Source organism: Ranitomeya variabilis, chromosome 5 (genome assembly GCF_051348905.1).
Source record: "Ranitomeya variabilis isolate aRanVar5 chromosome 5, aRanVar5.hap1, whole genome shotgun sequence".
NCBI classification, from domain to species: domain Eukaryota; kingdom Metazoa; phylum Chordata; class Amphibia; order Anura; family Dendrobatidae; genus Ranitomeya; species Ranitomeya variabilis.
The window spans coordinates 375,444,194-375,462,326 of record NC_135236.1 but is presented as its reverse complement, the minus strand read 5'-3'; the positions used below and the strand labels follow the sequence as shown (position 1 = coordinate 375,462,326).

The following is an 18,133-nucleotide window of genomic DNA, read 5'->3' as shown; positions in this document are numbered from 1 at the left end:
TGATGAATCACGAACCTGCATTGGGCAAGGTGATGATGCTGGAACTTTTGTTTGGTGCCGTTCCAATGAGATTAATAAAGATGACTGCCTGAAGAGAACATGCACATTTCCACAGTCATTGATGATATGGGGCTGCATGTCAGGTAAAGGCACTGAGGAGATGGCTGTCATTACATCTTCAATAAATGCACAAGTTTATGTTGATATTTTGGACCCTTTTCTTATCCCATCAATTGAAAGGATGTTTGGGGATGATGAAATCATTTCTCAAGATGATAATGCATCCTGCCATAGAGCAAAAACTGTGCAACATTCCTTGAAAATAGACACATAAGGTCAATGTCATGGCCTGCAAATAGTCCGGATCTCAATCCAATTGAAAATCTTTGGTGGAAGTTGAAGAAAATGGTCCATGACAAGGCTCCAACCTGCAAAGCTGATCTGGCAACAGCAATCAGAGAAAGTTGGAGCCAGATTGATGAAGAGTGCTGTTTGACACTCATTAAGTCCATGCCTCAGAGACTGCAAGCTGTTATAAAAGCCAGAGGTGGTGCAGCAAAATACTTGTGATGTTTTGGAGTGTTTTTTTGTTTGTTTTTCATGATTACATAATTTTTTCCTCAGAATTGAGTGATTCCATAATTTTCCCCCATGCTTGGTTACAAAAAGTAACCATTACTGACTACCACATTTTTTGTTCTTGATTTCTTTCAGTGTTTCTTAAAGCCAGAAAGTTGCCATTTGAAATGACTTTAGTTTTGTGCCATGTCTGTGATCTGCTTTTATTCTACAAAATTAAACAACTGAATGAACATCCTCCAAGGCCGGTGATTCCATAATTTTTGCCAGGGGTTGTATTTCATATTCTTATATAAGCACTTAAGAAATTTCAAGTACATTCTGTTAAAGGATTTGTCCAGTACATTTTATATTGATGGCCTATGCTTAGGATAGACAATGGAGAAGATGGAGAGTTTTTTTCCATCTTCTCATCCGAGAGAATCAGATCAAGCTATGATTACACTCTGATCAAACTCTGATCAGATTCTCTTGGGTGAGAGAAAATAATCTGGTGTGACCCTAGCCTAAGGATAGGCTATCATCATAAAGGTACTGGAAAACCACTTAACATTCTTATTACATGTTAGATGCCCCTGCTAAATGGATTATATGTTTGTGAATATGTATATGGTATATAACTTCAGCTTAGATTTTGTATGCTATTTCATAGATTTATACTACATTATATAATTAAAACAGACTAGCATAACATGGGCTCAGTATTACTGGTACTAGCAGCAATGGGGCACTCATGTTGTTTTACCTTTTACACCATGTACAGAGCACATGATCATGATCCAATTCAATATTCATGATATTGGGTTACTGAAACGAAAAAAAAAGTGGTTTGGTACCGTGTTAGCCAGTAGGAAAAAAGCAAAATGGGAGAGACAAAATAGGAATCTTGTGGGTGTGATACCTTATAATGGCTACAAAATATAGTGAATGATGTTACAAAGCAAGCTTTCGGGACTGCTTAGTCTCTTCATCAGGCTGATATAACATGATATTTGAGGAAACCCAATTATATGCAGTATAGAGCACAGGCATGGTGTGATACATGGCCATTTATAAACACTGGGCTTAAACAGAGAATCCTTAATTAGGTAAGATTTGATAAGTGGTGTGAAAGTTTCATGGGCCCCATATGCAAGTGGGATCAAAGGGCTCATTTAGACATTCGGTGCAGTCCACAGATACTGGATAAAAAAGCCAAACAAACATCGAATATCAGCTTGCAGGAGAGAATGGCCTATGAACGTGCCCTTACTAATTCCAGCTGATAGGGATCCAGACAGCTCAGCATCAGGGAACTCTTCTAACAAAAAAATGGTTACCAAAAATGTATAATATATGAATTACAGTAAGCCTGGCCGAGATGAGCATTTTTCATCTAGAAAAACTGGCCGATTTTTATCCGTATTGTCATCCATTTTCCATCTATATTCCTTCATATGACATCCATATGGCAACATCAACAAGTTAAAAATATTTACAGGACCAAGTACACTTTCATAGGTCAATAATGGCAATATTTCCATAAAAATAGGATGCAATATGTATGGAATAAATTTTTCTGTAGACTTAAGCGGGAAAATGAAAGAGACTGCTGCACACTGCAATTTTTAACATGCGGTATGGCTGATAAAACCTCTCATCAGAACAGCCCTGTCTGTGCGTTATCCAATTTAAATAAGGACATCACACGTAAATCTGAAAATAAAATACACGTGTGTGAACGTGCCCTCATGGCTAGGGCTACACAACATGTGTCGTTCCCAACAGTTCATTGCAAAGTCGCATGACCAGAAACGTTTCTGGGACTGGTCTGTGACTTGTTGTAGCCGACTAGTTTAGAGCTCTGATTTTGCTCTAGATAAAAATGCCAGTTACAGACTAGTCACATCCAAATTGTATGTGGCTTCCATTGAAGTCTATGACAATGAGTCGCATGCGACTTTTGACTAGCGACTGAAAATCCAGCGCATGTGCAACTATATGTGACCTCTATATCACAGTTATAGTATGTCGCAGGTCCATAGGAAGTCATCATATCCAGTGTTGCAGTGCGTCACTGCAATTTCAGTGTCCTGCGACCCTTGTGGGGCCCTAGCTTGAGCAAACTCATGATAAATCAGTTTACCTTAATATAAAATCATTTATCCAGACATTATCCAAAATACATTACACACATGTCATTATAAAAATAATATAAAATTACCCTGTTGGTCTGAATGTTAACATGTAGCAGTACGGGTATTTCAATCCTTTAAGCAATTTTTACGCTTCAGAATTTTGATCAGTTTTTTCCATTAGTATTTGTCAGCCAAAACCAGGAGTGGGTTTCCATTATAAGGCTGCATGGAATAATATGTGCCTGCATAAGACTGCATTAGATATGACAGTGTGCAATATTGTGCTCTGATCTAATGCGGTAATTGAAGATTTTTAGTTGCTGTTTAGATCCTCCGGTCTAACTTAAGAGACACCAGACTGTCTCTAACCCCATGAAGCCCTACAGGTGTACTATTAGATCCTCCGGTCTAACGTAAGAGACACCAGACTGTCTCTAACCTCATTAAGCCCTACAGGTGTACTATTAGATCCTCCGGTCTAACATAAGAGACACCAGACTGTCTCTAACCCCATGAAGCCCTACAGGTGTACTATTAGATCCTCCGGTCTAACGTAAGAGACACCAGACTGTCTCTAACCCCATGAAGCCCTACAGGTGTACTATTAGATCCTCCGGTCTAACATAAGAGACACCAGACTGTCTCTAACCCCATGAAGCCCTACAGGTGTACTATTAGATCCTCCGGTCTAACGTAAGAGACACCAGACTGTCTCTATCCCCATGAAGCCCTACAGGTGTACTATTAGATCCTCCGGTCTAACATAAGAGACACCAGACTGTCTCTAACCCATGAAGCCCTACAGGTGTACTATTAGATCCTCCGGTCTAACATAAGAGACACCAGACTGTCTCTAACCCATGAAGCCCTACAGGTGTACTATTAGATCCTCCGGTCTACCGTAAGAGACACCAGACTGTCTCTAACCCCATGAAGCCCTACAGGTGTACTATTAGATCCTCCGGTCTAACTTAAGAGACACCAGACTGTCTCTAACCCCATGAAGCCCTACAGGTGTACTATTAGATCCTCCGGTCTAACTTAAGAGACACCAGACTGTCTCTAACCCCATGAAGCCCTACAGGTGTACTATTAGATCCTCCGGTCTAACGTAAGAGACACCAGACTGTCTCTAACCCCATGAAGCCCTACAGGTGTACTATTAGATCCTCCGGTCTAACGTAAGAGACACCAGACTGTCTCTAACCCCATGAAGCCCTACAGGTGTACTATTTTTATGGGCTCGCTTCTAGTGGAATGATGTAGATAGTCATTTTACTAGTGACTTGCTCTTCTTCTGTCTTCAGGAGCTCTTCTTCTTGGCTTCTTAATGCTCAGGGGCAGTGTGCTCCTGAAGATTGACAGTTCAGGCCAGTGGCACTGTTAGTCAGGATTGCCAACTTGACTTTTTATTTTTTCTGGACAGCTTATCAAAAAAACAGAGATATTTTTTTACGACCACATAAGAAAACCATAATAAATCATTATGATTATAAGTTATATATGTCTACAGCCAGTAATTCTGATATTAATACATTATCTTCCTTCATTGTAAAACATAAAATGATAATAAACTGCATAAGTTTCTTAAGCTTCAGAAAAATCACAGAAATAGTGTTCTATTTTTATGGACTGTCCTGGAATTTCTGGACGGTTGGCAACCCATGGTCACAGTGCAGGTTTGAACTGTGGCCCTCCAATGCTGTAAGGCAGCTTTGCCTCTACTGCATGGGTGAAGGATATGACACTGAGATAGGGACGCTTGATCCAGCAAGCAAACAACGGGCAAGTGCATGTTGCTTGCCTAGGAGTCTGGGCACTCGTGGGTGGCTGGTAACCTAAGAAACAAGCAATAAACTATAGAATTAAAACTCCATCTGCTCTTGAGAATGAAATTTTTTTTTAAAGAATTAAAGTTTTTATCCTCTTATTATATTGCAATCATCATATTATACAGCATTGTGTATTTACAATTGCTCATTTTACCTTTCTACCCAGCTAATTCTTCTTTTCCATTAGATCTATGATATCATTTGATTAAAAAGAGACTAGCTGAATTTTTCTGCGCTCAATGTAGAAACTGGAAGTCCATTTTCACTGAATGACTCACGAGTGATCATTGCAAAAGTTCCTGGTATGGGGATGAGCCGAGCAGCTGGGTCAGGTGTCAAGAGGGGAATGATTTTTGCAGGGACAAGAGACTTCCCGTTTCTATATAGAGCAGAGAAAAGAGAAGAATGAACAGAGTAGAAAGGCAAAATGAGTAATTGTAAGTATACAGTGCTATATATATGATGATTGCAATATGTTTATAGGATAAAAACATTGATGGCAGTTTGCAATTTTAACCATTAATGAAATTGAGAAAAACACTTTAAATCTGTATTAAGGACTAAGTCTTAAATTTAGGGGCGGGGCCAATCACCTTGCAATTTAGTACTTAAAGGGAATTTATCATCAGAAAATGTTGTGGTTTAAATCAGGTTTTACGTAAATTTATTTTTCAATATTTACATTTTTTTTAACACTATTAAAAAATTAAAATCATGCAATTTTGAAACTGACAACTATGACTAATTTTAGTTTCCTATTTTATTTTCTTCACATGGGCAATAGCAGCAATAGACTGCTGTTGTTTGCATAGAAGCATTATCTGAACATGCTCTGATCTGGAGAAACATCATTGTGAAGGGAGGGGGAGGAGGGGAGCTGTAACTTCACGTATTCTGAATCCTGTTTTATCCACTGTGCAGGTCTTACCTGTCAATGTATTCCTGTCTGTTACGACAATGAGACCGAAAGAGCAGGAAATGTAATATTAGGCATAGTAGCCAGTATGAATATTGCAAAATAAAAAAATACTCTGATTTAAAAAATAGGTAATTTCCTCTATAAAAGAAAAATAGGTTATAGTTCATAAAAATCAAACATAAAGCGTTAGCCGCCCAATAAACCATAATAATTGATTTCAGTGAAAGATCAGACTTTTTTTTTCATAGATGATCATAGAGTGAAGAAATGATATCCCATGACAATTTGTTGCCACCTTGTAGACTGCCTCCTCTTAAAGGAGAAACAATTAGAAATATCGCACAAGGGGTAGCGCTGTTGATGGTTGTGCTGCATATAGTGCCACATAGACATTGCATTGGACAGCTCTTGACAGTAAGCTGCATGCAACATATCCAAATTCCCATTGTAAAATAAGAACAGTTATGATCTCCTTTCTTTCTTAACCCATAAATGCCCCATGATCCACACCCTAATTTCTGATGCCATGAAGAGTTTTCTAATCAAGGTGCGTCATGAATATAACTGTCTGTGAAACATTGTGTATCTTATGCTTGATGCTAGGATGTGATATGCATGCCTCCAGTACAACTTGTGACTTTTTACTGTAAATTTCAGACTCCACAGAAAAATGCATGACTGTACTCCACCCATTCCTCGTCATCACTGTGGTTGTTGGTCTGCAGACTGTATAATTCTATATTTCATAAGTGTAATGTTTGTATGTATATGCTATAAGTCTAAGCTGTGTCTGCCATGTACACCTGATTGATGTACCGCTTTGCTATGTATATAGAAACGCCAACATCAAATTTTATATGAAGTCTATGAAAAGACTCATATTAACAGCAAAGTCTACAAACCCATCCCGAGATTCACTACAAGTCATATTAGAAATTATAAATGAGGTATTGCCCAAATAGCAGCCAGACACAGATGCCAGATCCTCCTGTATATCTGTGTCTTCTGGTCAGTATAACTGCCATGAAGAGAACCCATGGTCATTGGGTATGTGTGTGGTGTACCAATGACAGCTGTATAATAAAGCCTCCTAGTGATCAGAGTTGTAGGCCTTTTTCCATTTAGAACAAAAAGATTTGGTTTCCTGTGATTACCCTGATTACCCCGTGTCTAAATACACAGGCCTAGGTTGAGAATTTTATTGGCGCATCATCAAGCACCTAGTGCTTTGGTGATATTCTGCTGCTGCTCCACCCCTGCAAAACCCAAATTGAGCCCTCAACACTTGAATTTTTTTCTATTAAAGAGTAACCATCATTTTAATTTTTATTTCATAAATCAATAGTACACGTAAAAATAAGTAATTTTGCAATATGTTATCAGAGAAATTAGCTTCTTTCTCTGACAGAATTGATCAGTCATTATTAAAGTTTTTAATTCTGAGGTAAAATCTGTATTCAGTGAAGATGGACTCTCCCGTTAATGAGATATGAGATGGCGGCTGCTACTGATGCAGTTCTATGTAGACCAGAGGAGGGAAGTGCTAGATGCAGAGCCCTTCTCTCCTCCTCTCTCTTCTGTCTATTATTATTATTAACAGTCCTCAGCTTGATCTTGAGCCATAACGACTTGATGGACGGATGCTCTGTAGAAAGATCGATATTATGCAAGTCTAGATAGGTCCAACAAGGTCTTCTCCACCGTTGTCTTCATTGTAGCAAGCCATTGGGTTGCTGGTCTTCTTCTTCGCCTTGTTCCTTCTATTATTCTGACCATGATGTCCTTGTCCAGTTATTGCTCTCTGCGTATGAGGTGTCCAAAATTGGCAAGTCTTTTTTGTCCTCTTGCCATCCATGGTATTGAAAGTATCCTTCACGAGCATCCTTCTCCCTCTTCTATCTATTTAGAATCTTATCAGTAGCAGTTCTCGTTCTCTAGCTCAGTAATGGGAGAATCTGTCTTCACTGAATACAGATTTTACCTCAGAATTGAGAATTTTGATAATGACAGAGAATGAAGCAGAAAAATTAAAATGAAGGTTACTCTTTAAAGTCAATATGTCTGGGCCTAAATAACGACTTTGGCCATCACACAGGCCATGTGGCCAAGGATCACTGTATGCCGCTGCTGCCTCATAAGCATATTGCTAGTGAATGGGTTTGCACTGCTACCCACAAACTACATAAGCACATATCAAAAAATCCATCTGGTTCAACTTTTTGCGACTTACTTGTTAAGGCTGCAATACCTTGCGAATAGCAATGTGACCCCATTCACTTGCCACCTGTGTAGCGGCGAAAGTCATCTTGTAGCCCAGGCATTATGGAAAAGATGGAATTAAAAATGCAAAAAAACTCACTATGTAACATCCAAAAAAAAAATTTGCATTCGAAACTATGTAACATGTAACATGTTGTCATTGCTGTGAAATACCCCAGCAATTCCAAGTGAGAAAAGATGCTGCACATGCTCATCAGCAGTATTATAGATCAGTATCAAATTATATTATAAAACTAATGTTGTGATATTATCTTTGCACTTTGACTCGCTGGATTTCTGGATTCTCTCTGCTGCTGCATATGGACGTTCTGCCACTGTTATGTGAAACCTGTAAAAATGCAGGCTGTATGTATGTATATTTCCTGTGATGATAGTGTATGTCCATACAGTCGGATAATTATAATTATATTTTATATAATATTCAGATAATATATATTTCATATATAGAATTATAATTCAAGAACCTTCTTTATTTGTGATGTATTAGAAACATACCAAAGCGAGCCAGTTTTCAGAATAATTTTCCATGGTGCTTTATGTGTAATGTATATTTCTCTACACAACGGTGGAGGAGCATGAGATGCATGAACTAATGAATAAATATCATATATGCATATGATATTTCATACATGACTGTGATGCTTGCATGCCTGTTCTAAACAGTGTTTGTCCTTTAAGCTGATGCCACATGTACTGTTCTTTAGATTAGGGCGTTTTGATGCAATATTTAATTATGTAGATATGCGTTTGGTGCAAATTGTGTCATTTTAAAATATAAGATTAGTAAAACACATATATACAGTACAGACCAAAAGTTTGGACACACTTTCTCATTTAAAGATTTTTCTGTATTTTCATGACTATGAAAATTGTACATTCACTACCTCTTGAAGCTCATCAAGAGAATGCCAAGAGTGTGCAAAGCAGTCATCAAAGCAAAAGGTGGCTACTTTGAAGAACTTAGAATATAAGACATATTTTCAGTTGTTTCACACTTTTTTGTTAAGTATATAATTCCACATGTGTTAATTCATAGTTTTGATGCCTTCAGTGTGAATGTACAATTTTCATAGTCATGAAGATACAGAAAAATCTTTAAATGAGAAGGTGTCCAAACTTTTGGTCTGTACTGTATGTAGTGCATATTACACAGTCCTGTATACACACATACCTACTGTACTAGTTATGCATAAAACAAACACTACATATAAAGTCATAGATTCTGGTATAGGTATTAATGTATTGGTTTACCTTTCATCAGAAGGTTACAGTTTATATGGCGATATAATCGACATAATAAGCTGAGCTGCGTCATCAATGCTTCTTTGCCTATTCTGTAGTCACGACGAGTCATGTACAGCAGTATTCACCATTCCAGTTTCTGATCTCACATTACTCCCTGCTTGTTCAGCCTCCAATAATAACCAGGAAATAGCAAACTGTACATGTGGGCTGTAACTTCTAATATAAATCAGGGACAATGCCAGAGAATTAAAGTAAAAGGTATATAATGCTCAGCTTTTATGGACGTTATAGCTGTATATAAACTGTACATAAACTGTAAAAAGTCTTTATTCAACGGTGATGACATTTCAGCAATCTCCTCAGAGAGGACCTGTCACTTGTTCAATAAAATTGGAAAAATTGTAAATTGTAAAACTCCTGCTATCCCCTGGTTCTGCTTTTACCTTCTGTTATGCATCAGTCTATTGCAGAAATGTTCACATTTATCGCATTTGGAGTGCACTATGTGAAATCTCTATTTGAAGACCAACTGGGCATTTCTTCAGAGTTTTCTCTGTAGACTTGGGTTTTCACGGTTCCCTGACACGGTCAGTCACAGTGACTGGCAGAATCTGGGAGGGGTGAATGAACATGTCCCCAGAGAAAAAACTCTGATGAAATGTCCAGTTCACTTACTGCACTCCAAGGTAATAAAAAGGAATAATGAAATATGGGAAAGAGGGCAGAATTTGGGAGCTGAGGGATTTGTACAAGATATTTACGGTAACTTTTGAAGCAAGTGACAGGTCCTCCCTAAAATGTGATATTTAATATAAAATAAGATAAATACTTTTCCTCATGACCTTCCCTTGTTTGGCCATGTGAAAAAAACTCTTTAGTCTTATAGAACCAAAGGTGTACAGTAAGACTATCACTACCTATACAAATAATATACCAGTAATTGTCCATTTTTCATTCTCCGTTGACATCAAAGCAATCCTTCAGTAGTTGTAACATATTAAAAAGTATTTTTGTTGATATTGGTATTGCACATGGAAGCAGCAATGTACAGATGTAGCAAAGGTTATCATGACCCACCACACACCATCTTAGTAATCTGCCACAGAAGACTACACTCACCGGCCACTTTATTAGGTACACCTGTCCAACTTCTTGTTAACACTTAATTTCTAATCAGCCAATCACATGGCGGCAACTCAGTGCATTTAGGCATGTAGACATGGTCAAGACAATCTCCTGCAGTTCAAACCGAGCATCAGTATGGGGAAGAAAGGTGATTTGAGTGCCTTTGAATGTGGCATGGTTGTTGGTGCCAGAAGGGCTGGTCTGAGTATTTCAGAAACTGCTGATCTACTGGGATTTTCACGCACAACCATCTCTAGGGTTTACAGAGAATGGTCCGAAAAAGAAAAAAAATCCAGTGAGCGGCAGTTCTGTGGGCGGAAATGCCTTGTTGATGCCAGAGGTCAGAGGAGAATGGGCAGACTGGTTCGAGCTGATAGAAAGGCAACAGTGACTCAAATCTCCACCCGTTACAACCAAGGTAGGCCTAAGAGCATCTCTGAATGCACAGTGCGTCGAACTTTGAGGCAGATGGGCTACAGCAGCAGAAGACCACACCGGGTACCACTCCTTTCAGCTAAGAACAGGAAACTGAGGCTACAATTTGTACAAGCTCATCGAAATTGGACAGTAGAAGATTGGAAAAACGTTGCTTGGTCTGATGAGTCTCGATTTCTGCTGCGACATTCGGATGGTAGGGTCAGAATTTGGCGTAAACAACATGAAAGCATGGATCCATCCTGCCTTGTATGGAGCATCTTTGGGATGTGCAGCCGACAAATCTGCGGCAACTGTGTGATGCCATCATGTCAATATGGACCAAAATCTCTGAGGAATGCTTCCAGCACCTTGTTGAATCTATGCCACGAAGAATTGAGGCAGTTCTGAAGGCAAAAGGGGGTCCAACCCGTTACTAGCATGGTGTACCTAATAAAGTGGCCGGTGAGTGTAGCTCACTAGAGAGGTTTAAGATAATATAAAGATCTCGTCCGGCCTTAGGGTACAAGTCTGCTGTTACTTTATGTGACTGCAGACCTGTAAATCCTCACAATGCATGCTCTTCTCCGGTGCTGGTGCTGGGGACCTTTGGTGTGTGAAAGTATGCAATTTACATTTTTTTGTCCCCATTTTGACTAGACGTGTCCGGCCTTTGCTCAATATACTTGCATTGAGCGAGACCGCACATGTCTAGTCGAGTCGGCACGTGACTATATGTATGCAAATCACATACTTTCGGTCACAGGCCCACCGTTCCCGTTTCCTGAGAATCTGTGAGAATTCACAAGTCTGCAGTCACATAGAGCGATTGCAGACTTGTACTAGAAGGCCAGACAACCCCCTTTTAACATTATACATTGTACAAGCCATTAACTAATATCAAGTTGGGGTAGAATTACACTTTTTTGTGCAATGGTACCCTAGTGCTGTATTGTCTGAGCCAAGGTAACCTCTGCTAGATCTGTATGTAACATTCCAATCAGTCTGACATTTAGTAGTTTAAAGAGCAAAGCCCCCACACACTTTACATAGCTGTCATCTGAATGATTGTTTGACTGATCTTTTACCCGACCCTCATAACACACAGGAGCGCTCACTATGTTGAGACAGAAATGTCTTCTCTCTTAGAGAATCTCTTATTTTTAGAGAACAAAAGGATTGACAGTCCGAATTTGGACATGCTGCTTCCTAATCTCCTCTGACATCATTTGTTGAGGAGAGTCGGGAGTTCCTATGAACATTAGTCTGTTGGCTGAACATGTTTTCAGTAAAATTTATTTTAACCCATTTCTAATTAATATAATAAAACATTTTTTTTATAATAATAATAATAATAATAATTATCAAAAGAGACTCTTTGCAATTTTACACAAGAAAGCATCAGGGCTGACTATTTCAACTTTTCACTTATAATCTGCAGTCATTCATGTAATGTGAAGTTCCTGCTAAATATTCTAAGGTAAGTAAACCACAGAACAACATAAGCTGTATATTATTGTAGGTATGTGACTCCTCATATAATGATTTAGGTGTAGAAGGTCCACTCCAGAGCAACACATTCCACACCAAAACTTTAGATATGGCCAAACTCTTTAGGGCAGTGTTCCCCAACTCTGGTCCTCAAGAGCCACCAACAGGTCATGTTTTCAGGATTTCCTTAGTATTGCCCAGGTGATAATTGTAGTACTTTCACAGGCAATAATTCCATCATCTGTGCAATACTAAGGAAATCTTGAAAACATGACCTGTTGGTGGCTCTTGAGGATCAGAGTTGGGAAACCCTGCCTTAGCGTATGGAGCAGTGACAGAATGCCCACAAATTACAGTACTTGCCTCATTTAAAGACCACCAGTAGTAAACGTTACTACTGTTTGCTAATTATATCTCCACATACACATGTTTTATTGTCTGTTTTTTTACTAATATACATATATGGATGATTTCCATTTTCTCTGACTGCAGAGGCAAGTAATAGTAGCCATGAGTCTCGTGTTGGTCTAGCAGAAGGTCTGGAGTCACAGGAGAAGACAATAATACCACTAGTGGTCGTCTCATCCCTGACCTTTATCTGTCTTGTGGTACTTGTGGGTATTCTTATATACTGGCGGTAAGTGGCATGATTTTATTTCATCTTGTGAAAAGCAAATTGTTGCTGAACAGTGTACTGAAAATTATGGAAAGTATAACTTTGGTGAATGTATACTGAGCTGCCATCAGGGTTACATCTAAGACCTACGGTATTTTTAATGGCAGAGCTGCTTATAGAGCCCATACAGTTCTACTATAGCTCATAACTATGCAAGGTATATATTGGTAATATTATACAGTCAACATTACCTAAAGTAGAGCTTCACATTAGGTAAACGAAGGGTAAATTGAATCCAGCGAGCAGTAGTATCCACTTAAAATATAGCTTTTAATGAGCTATTTAAAAAAAAAAAACAGAAAAAATTAAATACATTGGTGTTTCACAAAAAATGTAAAAAAAAACAGCACAGAAATATATGGATAATTGATAGATTGAAAGATATAACATACAGAATAACTTGCGTTGTAATACAGTGTTTTAGTTACTCTACTCAGATTGCTAGTGGCAATAGTGAAGGGTTGAAGCCTTTGTAAATCGCAAATTTACTTTTTTCAAATCCAAAGTTTTATTAAAGGCTTTAAAAGTGTGAAATTGCAAAAATCAGGATTATGGCTGAAAAGTTAAAGAAGGGCCTGAAGATTTAAAAAGGAGACATTGATTCTGGGACCCACAATAGAAAGGCATAGATGGATGAACATGTTTAACTATAAACTTATACAGCTAATACTAAGCTGAAGACGATTAATGTTCTGAAGAATAAAGAGAATTATTCATCAATGCTTTTGCCTTTTCTTGAGAGAAAATGGCTCTAACCGTGACCTTTATTTGCACCGTTTTTATTAGTTACATTAGCCTTTTTTTACGTTAACTATACTCGGTTCCAACTGTGTTTTGCCATAATGGATGGGGTTTTGGTTAGCCAGATATTTTACCCTAAGGCCACTTGCACATGCTCAGGATTTGGTCAGTATTTTACATCAGTATTTGTAAGCCAAAACCAGGCCTAGAACAGTCAGAGGAAAAGTATAATAGAAACATATGCTCCACTTCTGCATTTATCACCCACTCCTAGTTTTGGCTTATAAATACTAAGGTAAAAAACTCACCAAATACATGACGTGTGCACGTGGCCTAATACTTATGTCCTCTAGTGGAGTACAGGATCTATCGATTTCTTTTTTTTTTTGTGTGCAGTTGAAGATACATTTTATTCCTTGTTGAAAGGGTCATGTGACATTTTACTCTAAAAATTAGCTAAAAAGCAAAAGGGCGAAAAAAAGGTTTGAATTACACCAATTCATCAATCACTGTGCTCTAATTTTGGTGTATTTGGTGCACAATCCACCTGCACAAAAAAAGACAAGACGAGAAAATTACTTAGAAAAAATATGCAAATGTGGAGGCCAAGATTCCTGTCCACATAGTAATGTCTTGTGGATCTGGCTCATATTCACTAATATATCCACAGATTTGTGGGGCTAGAAGCATTCAATTCTACTTTACTAGCGGAAATGTTTATATACATGTTCAGTGCTGAAGTTTTTTCTTATTTACATCTGTCAAACATCATTATTTCTTTTGATATGTTTTTGATTGATGGGAATACTGTACGTTTCTATGTCACAGACAGTCATCACTTGTTTCATTCTAATCTTGTGATAATTAGTTATTCACACTTAACACATCATCATGATGTTGTTCACCTCTATTACCAAACAGATGGAAGTGTTTAAATCTTCTTACTAGAGTCAGGGAGCCAGATGTTTTACATGGAATTTATATAGTAACAACCTAATTGTTGTGATGGGCATGCTACTTTGCTCGCTATTCTTGAAATGATGTTTTTGATTCTGACAGTGGGAAATTTATTCAGTGTTTCTAAGAGAAAAGTAAGATGCTAATGTTGATGAGTAGATGACTTAAGTATTCTGTGCAATTGAATAAAGTATATACAGTAAAGAGGACCTGTAATTAGCTTTAACCCCCTAAAGGTCCGCCACTGCCTTCTAAAGGCCCCGGCACACATAGCGATTTACCAACGATCACGACCAGCGATACGACCTGGCCGTGATCGTTGGTAAGTCGCTGTGTGGTCGCTGGGGAGCTGTCACACAGACAGCTCTCTCCAGCGACCAACGATCAGGGGAACGACTTCGGCATCGTTGAAACTGTCTTCAACGATGCCGAAGTCCCCCTGCAGCACTCGGGTAACCAGGGTAAACATCGGGTTACTAAGCGCAGGGCCGCGCTTAGTAACCCGATGTTTACCCTGGTTACCAAAAAAAACAAACAGTACATACTCGCCTTTCGGTGTCCGTCAGGTCCCTTGCCGTCTGCTTCCTGCTCTGACTGAGTGCCGCCGTACAGTGAGAGCAGAGCGCAGCGGTGACGTCACCGCTGTGCTGTACTTTCACTTTCACTTTGCGGCGCTCAGTCAGTGTGGGAAGCAGACGGCAAGGGACCTGACGGACATCAGATGGTGAGTATGTACTGTTTGTTTTTTTTGGTAACCAGGGTAAACATCAGGTTACTAAGCGCGGCCCTGCGCTTAGTAACCCGATGTTTACCCTGGTTACCAGTGAAGACATCGCTGGATCGGTGTCACACACACCGATTCAGCGATGTCAGCGGGACCTCATCGACCAAAAAAAGGTCCAGGCCATTCCGACACGACCAGCGATCTCACAGCAGGGGCCTGATCGCTGGTACGTGTCACACATAGCGAGATCGCTACTGAGGTCGCTGTTGCGTCACAAAACTTGTGACTCAGCAGCGATCTCGCTATGTGAGACGGGGCCTTTAGTTACTGTAGCGGAATAGCTTTCTGAACATGTCCTTATAAATTTTAATAGTAACCACATTAGGTTAAAGGGGTTGTCCATGGGTTGTCCGGTCCAAATCGATAAGTCTGCAGGCACTCTGTGTGACTGCAGACTTACGAATTCCCACAGCGCACACACTGTGATTCGCCGGTTTCTGACCCGTAACCGCAGGGTAAGTATGCTTTATAAATACTCCTGGCCACATCCTATCCAGTGGGTGCGGCCTTGCTCCATACACTTGTATGGAGTGAGGCCATGCCCTCTAGTCAGCCATGCTAAAATGTGTATGGAGCAAGGCCGCACCCACTGGATGGGCTCTGGTTGGGAGTTTGTATAACGCATACATACCCTTAAGTCCTTAGCTTAGAAACCAGCGAATCCTTACAGCGCACAGTGTGACTTCTGACTTATCGATTTGGAACAGACATCCCCTTTAAAGACTGTTTATACACTGAATGTGATGTATGTTCATTATATACTTACAGTCATGGAGGTGGAGTCATTCAGTAGAAGAGTCAAGGTGGATGGTCCATAAATATGTCCAGTCTTGATTGATTGATATCCCTGACACATGCTCATTCTAAATTATTCCCTCAAGGACACTGAGAGAACACTGACCTGTTCCAGGACTGCAAGTAGATAAAATAATTTCACTCTTCCAACTTTGTGGGAACAGTTTGGGGAAGGCTCTTTTCTCTTCCAGCATGACTGTGCCCAGTGAACAAAGCAAGGTCCATAAAGATCATGGTCTGTCATCATCACTGTTCATATATTGTTAAGTTACTCAAAGTACTATTGTTAAAATGAGTCCTCGATCTATGCATTAATGTTTGTCAAATAAAAGTAAACGCTAAAAACAAAATAACTTTTAAAGCAATTTGTTATAAGGATAGGGTCTTTTGATAATGCATCTAACAACTATATATATTTTATGCGCTAGAATCTCTGAAATTAGCGAACGATTTATGCAGCTGTAATTTGTCATATTATGGTAAAGGGGAAAAAAGGAAAAATATATATTCTAAGGTAGTCTGAGGTCAATACATATTATTTAAATGGGTTGTCCCATACCAGAAACTCCACAAGACAGACTCTGCACAATTCTATTTGAAAGGGGAATGTAATTCTTCAGTTGGGGGCCACTTCACCATGAGTGATGCTCACCTGCTATTTATTGTCTTCAGTGCTGGCTGCTTTTCGTTCTGAGATATGATCAGTGATTATGGCTTAGCGTGATTCTCTAAGTCTGAAGCGCCCCTACTCTCGCATCAGTAGTTCTCGCCCTTGTCTATCCTATCCTTATGATTTATTCTGCAGCTTTGTATGGTCAGATTGGCTGTGTATGAACACAAGTTCAGCAGGAACGTATTGCCAGGATATAACACTTGATCTGACATGTAATGTTGGATTTGCCGGGCCAGTATACATGGGTTTCCCCTTTAATTTACTATATGGGCTGGCTTACTATACTCTGCTATTTTACAGGAGAAAAAAGTACAGTAAAAAATGTTTTACAGTATACCTTATAGTCAACCTGCCCTACTGTATGCCTATAGAGCGAGTTTAATTTTCCCAGTATGTACATAAGGTGGAGGCTGAAATCCTACTGTTACCAGAAACATAAATGATATTCATTCGTGTACTCCAGGACATTCTGGGTGCAGATCTATCATAAATAATATTACATGACTAAATACTTTGTAGAATTAACATTTGTTTGGCTACAGAAAGTGAACAACTATCATGCTGCAGTAGTCTTGTCTCGTCCAAAGAGCCACGTTTTGGCAGATATGTAATCTATCCAAGCATTTTGGGAACTACATAGATTTTTTTCACTTACTACCATAATCAGCAAAATGGCACCCCGGCCTCTTACTATGATAAAATAATTATGTTAACTGATGTAAATATTAAATATTAAGATAAAGACAACTTGGAAGGTACCTGTGGCCACTGGATATTTAGCAGGATAAGGGAAACATTGTTTAGGTAAAAATGTTACAGTGTAATCATTTCATTTCATTTGAAACTAAATGGTTTGCAAAAGATAAAACGCAAGGCACAAGAACAATCCTAAGAGCAAAGGGGTTTATTAATGGTACTTGTATACAGTGTAATTAGTGTTATAAATATCTAATTAGTGCTGTGTCATCTGTTGTAGAGAAACATGTTGAAAGCACTGAATTTAATTATGTCTATCTGCTCTGAACCCAGGGCTGTGGCGTAGGTAAGCCAAACCTCCCACTCTGGCTCCGACTCCTTAATTTCCATGACTCCAACTCCACCAAAATGGGCTCTGACTCCGACTCCACAGCCCTGTCTGTACCTATTGTGCTCGACTTATCATGTACCCTCTTCTTCCACCACTCTCCTAAATGAAATGCAGAGTTTGCCTATAGTCTTACTTTTGTGAGATACCTAGGATCCATTATTGACACAAATCATATCCTTTTGATATTTAAAGATAGTACCCGCTTTATTTATTCTGTGCTGTAAAACTACTATAGAAGTTGTTTAGGCTTAATATCCATATATTGTGGTCTTCACTTCACCTATTGCAGCACGTATAGCTGTAATCAGTTGACCTTATGGAATACAACACATGGCTAGAGGGTGGATCAGGGCTTCTTGGAAAAGTTAGACTAAGATGAAGTTCAAGTATAAAGGTACACAGGCTCTGCTGATGTACT

General features: G+C 39.1%; 1 protein-coding gene across 8 annotated transcripts in view; it reads left to right on the top strand.

The window, feature by feature from the left end:
• PTPRZ1 (protein tyrosine phosphatase receptor type Z1) overlaps positions 1–18,133 on the top strand; it is a 307,734-nt gene that overhangs the window by 209,097 nt on the left and 80,504 nt on the right. For 5 of the 8 annotated variants that reach the window (XM_077264975.1, XM_077264974.1, XM_077264973.1 and 2 more), the window contains one exon: positions 12,495–12,639. In XM_077264975.1, coding sequence (XP_077121090.1) covers positions 12,495–12,639 — 145 coding nt within the window. Of the gene's footprint in view, positions 1–5,979; positions 5,995–12,494; positions 12,640–18,133 lie in introns of all 8 variants that reach the window. The other 3 variants (XM_077264972.1, XM_077264970.1, XM_077264967.1) reach the window with 1 other exon arrangement.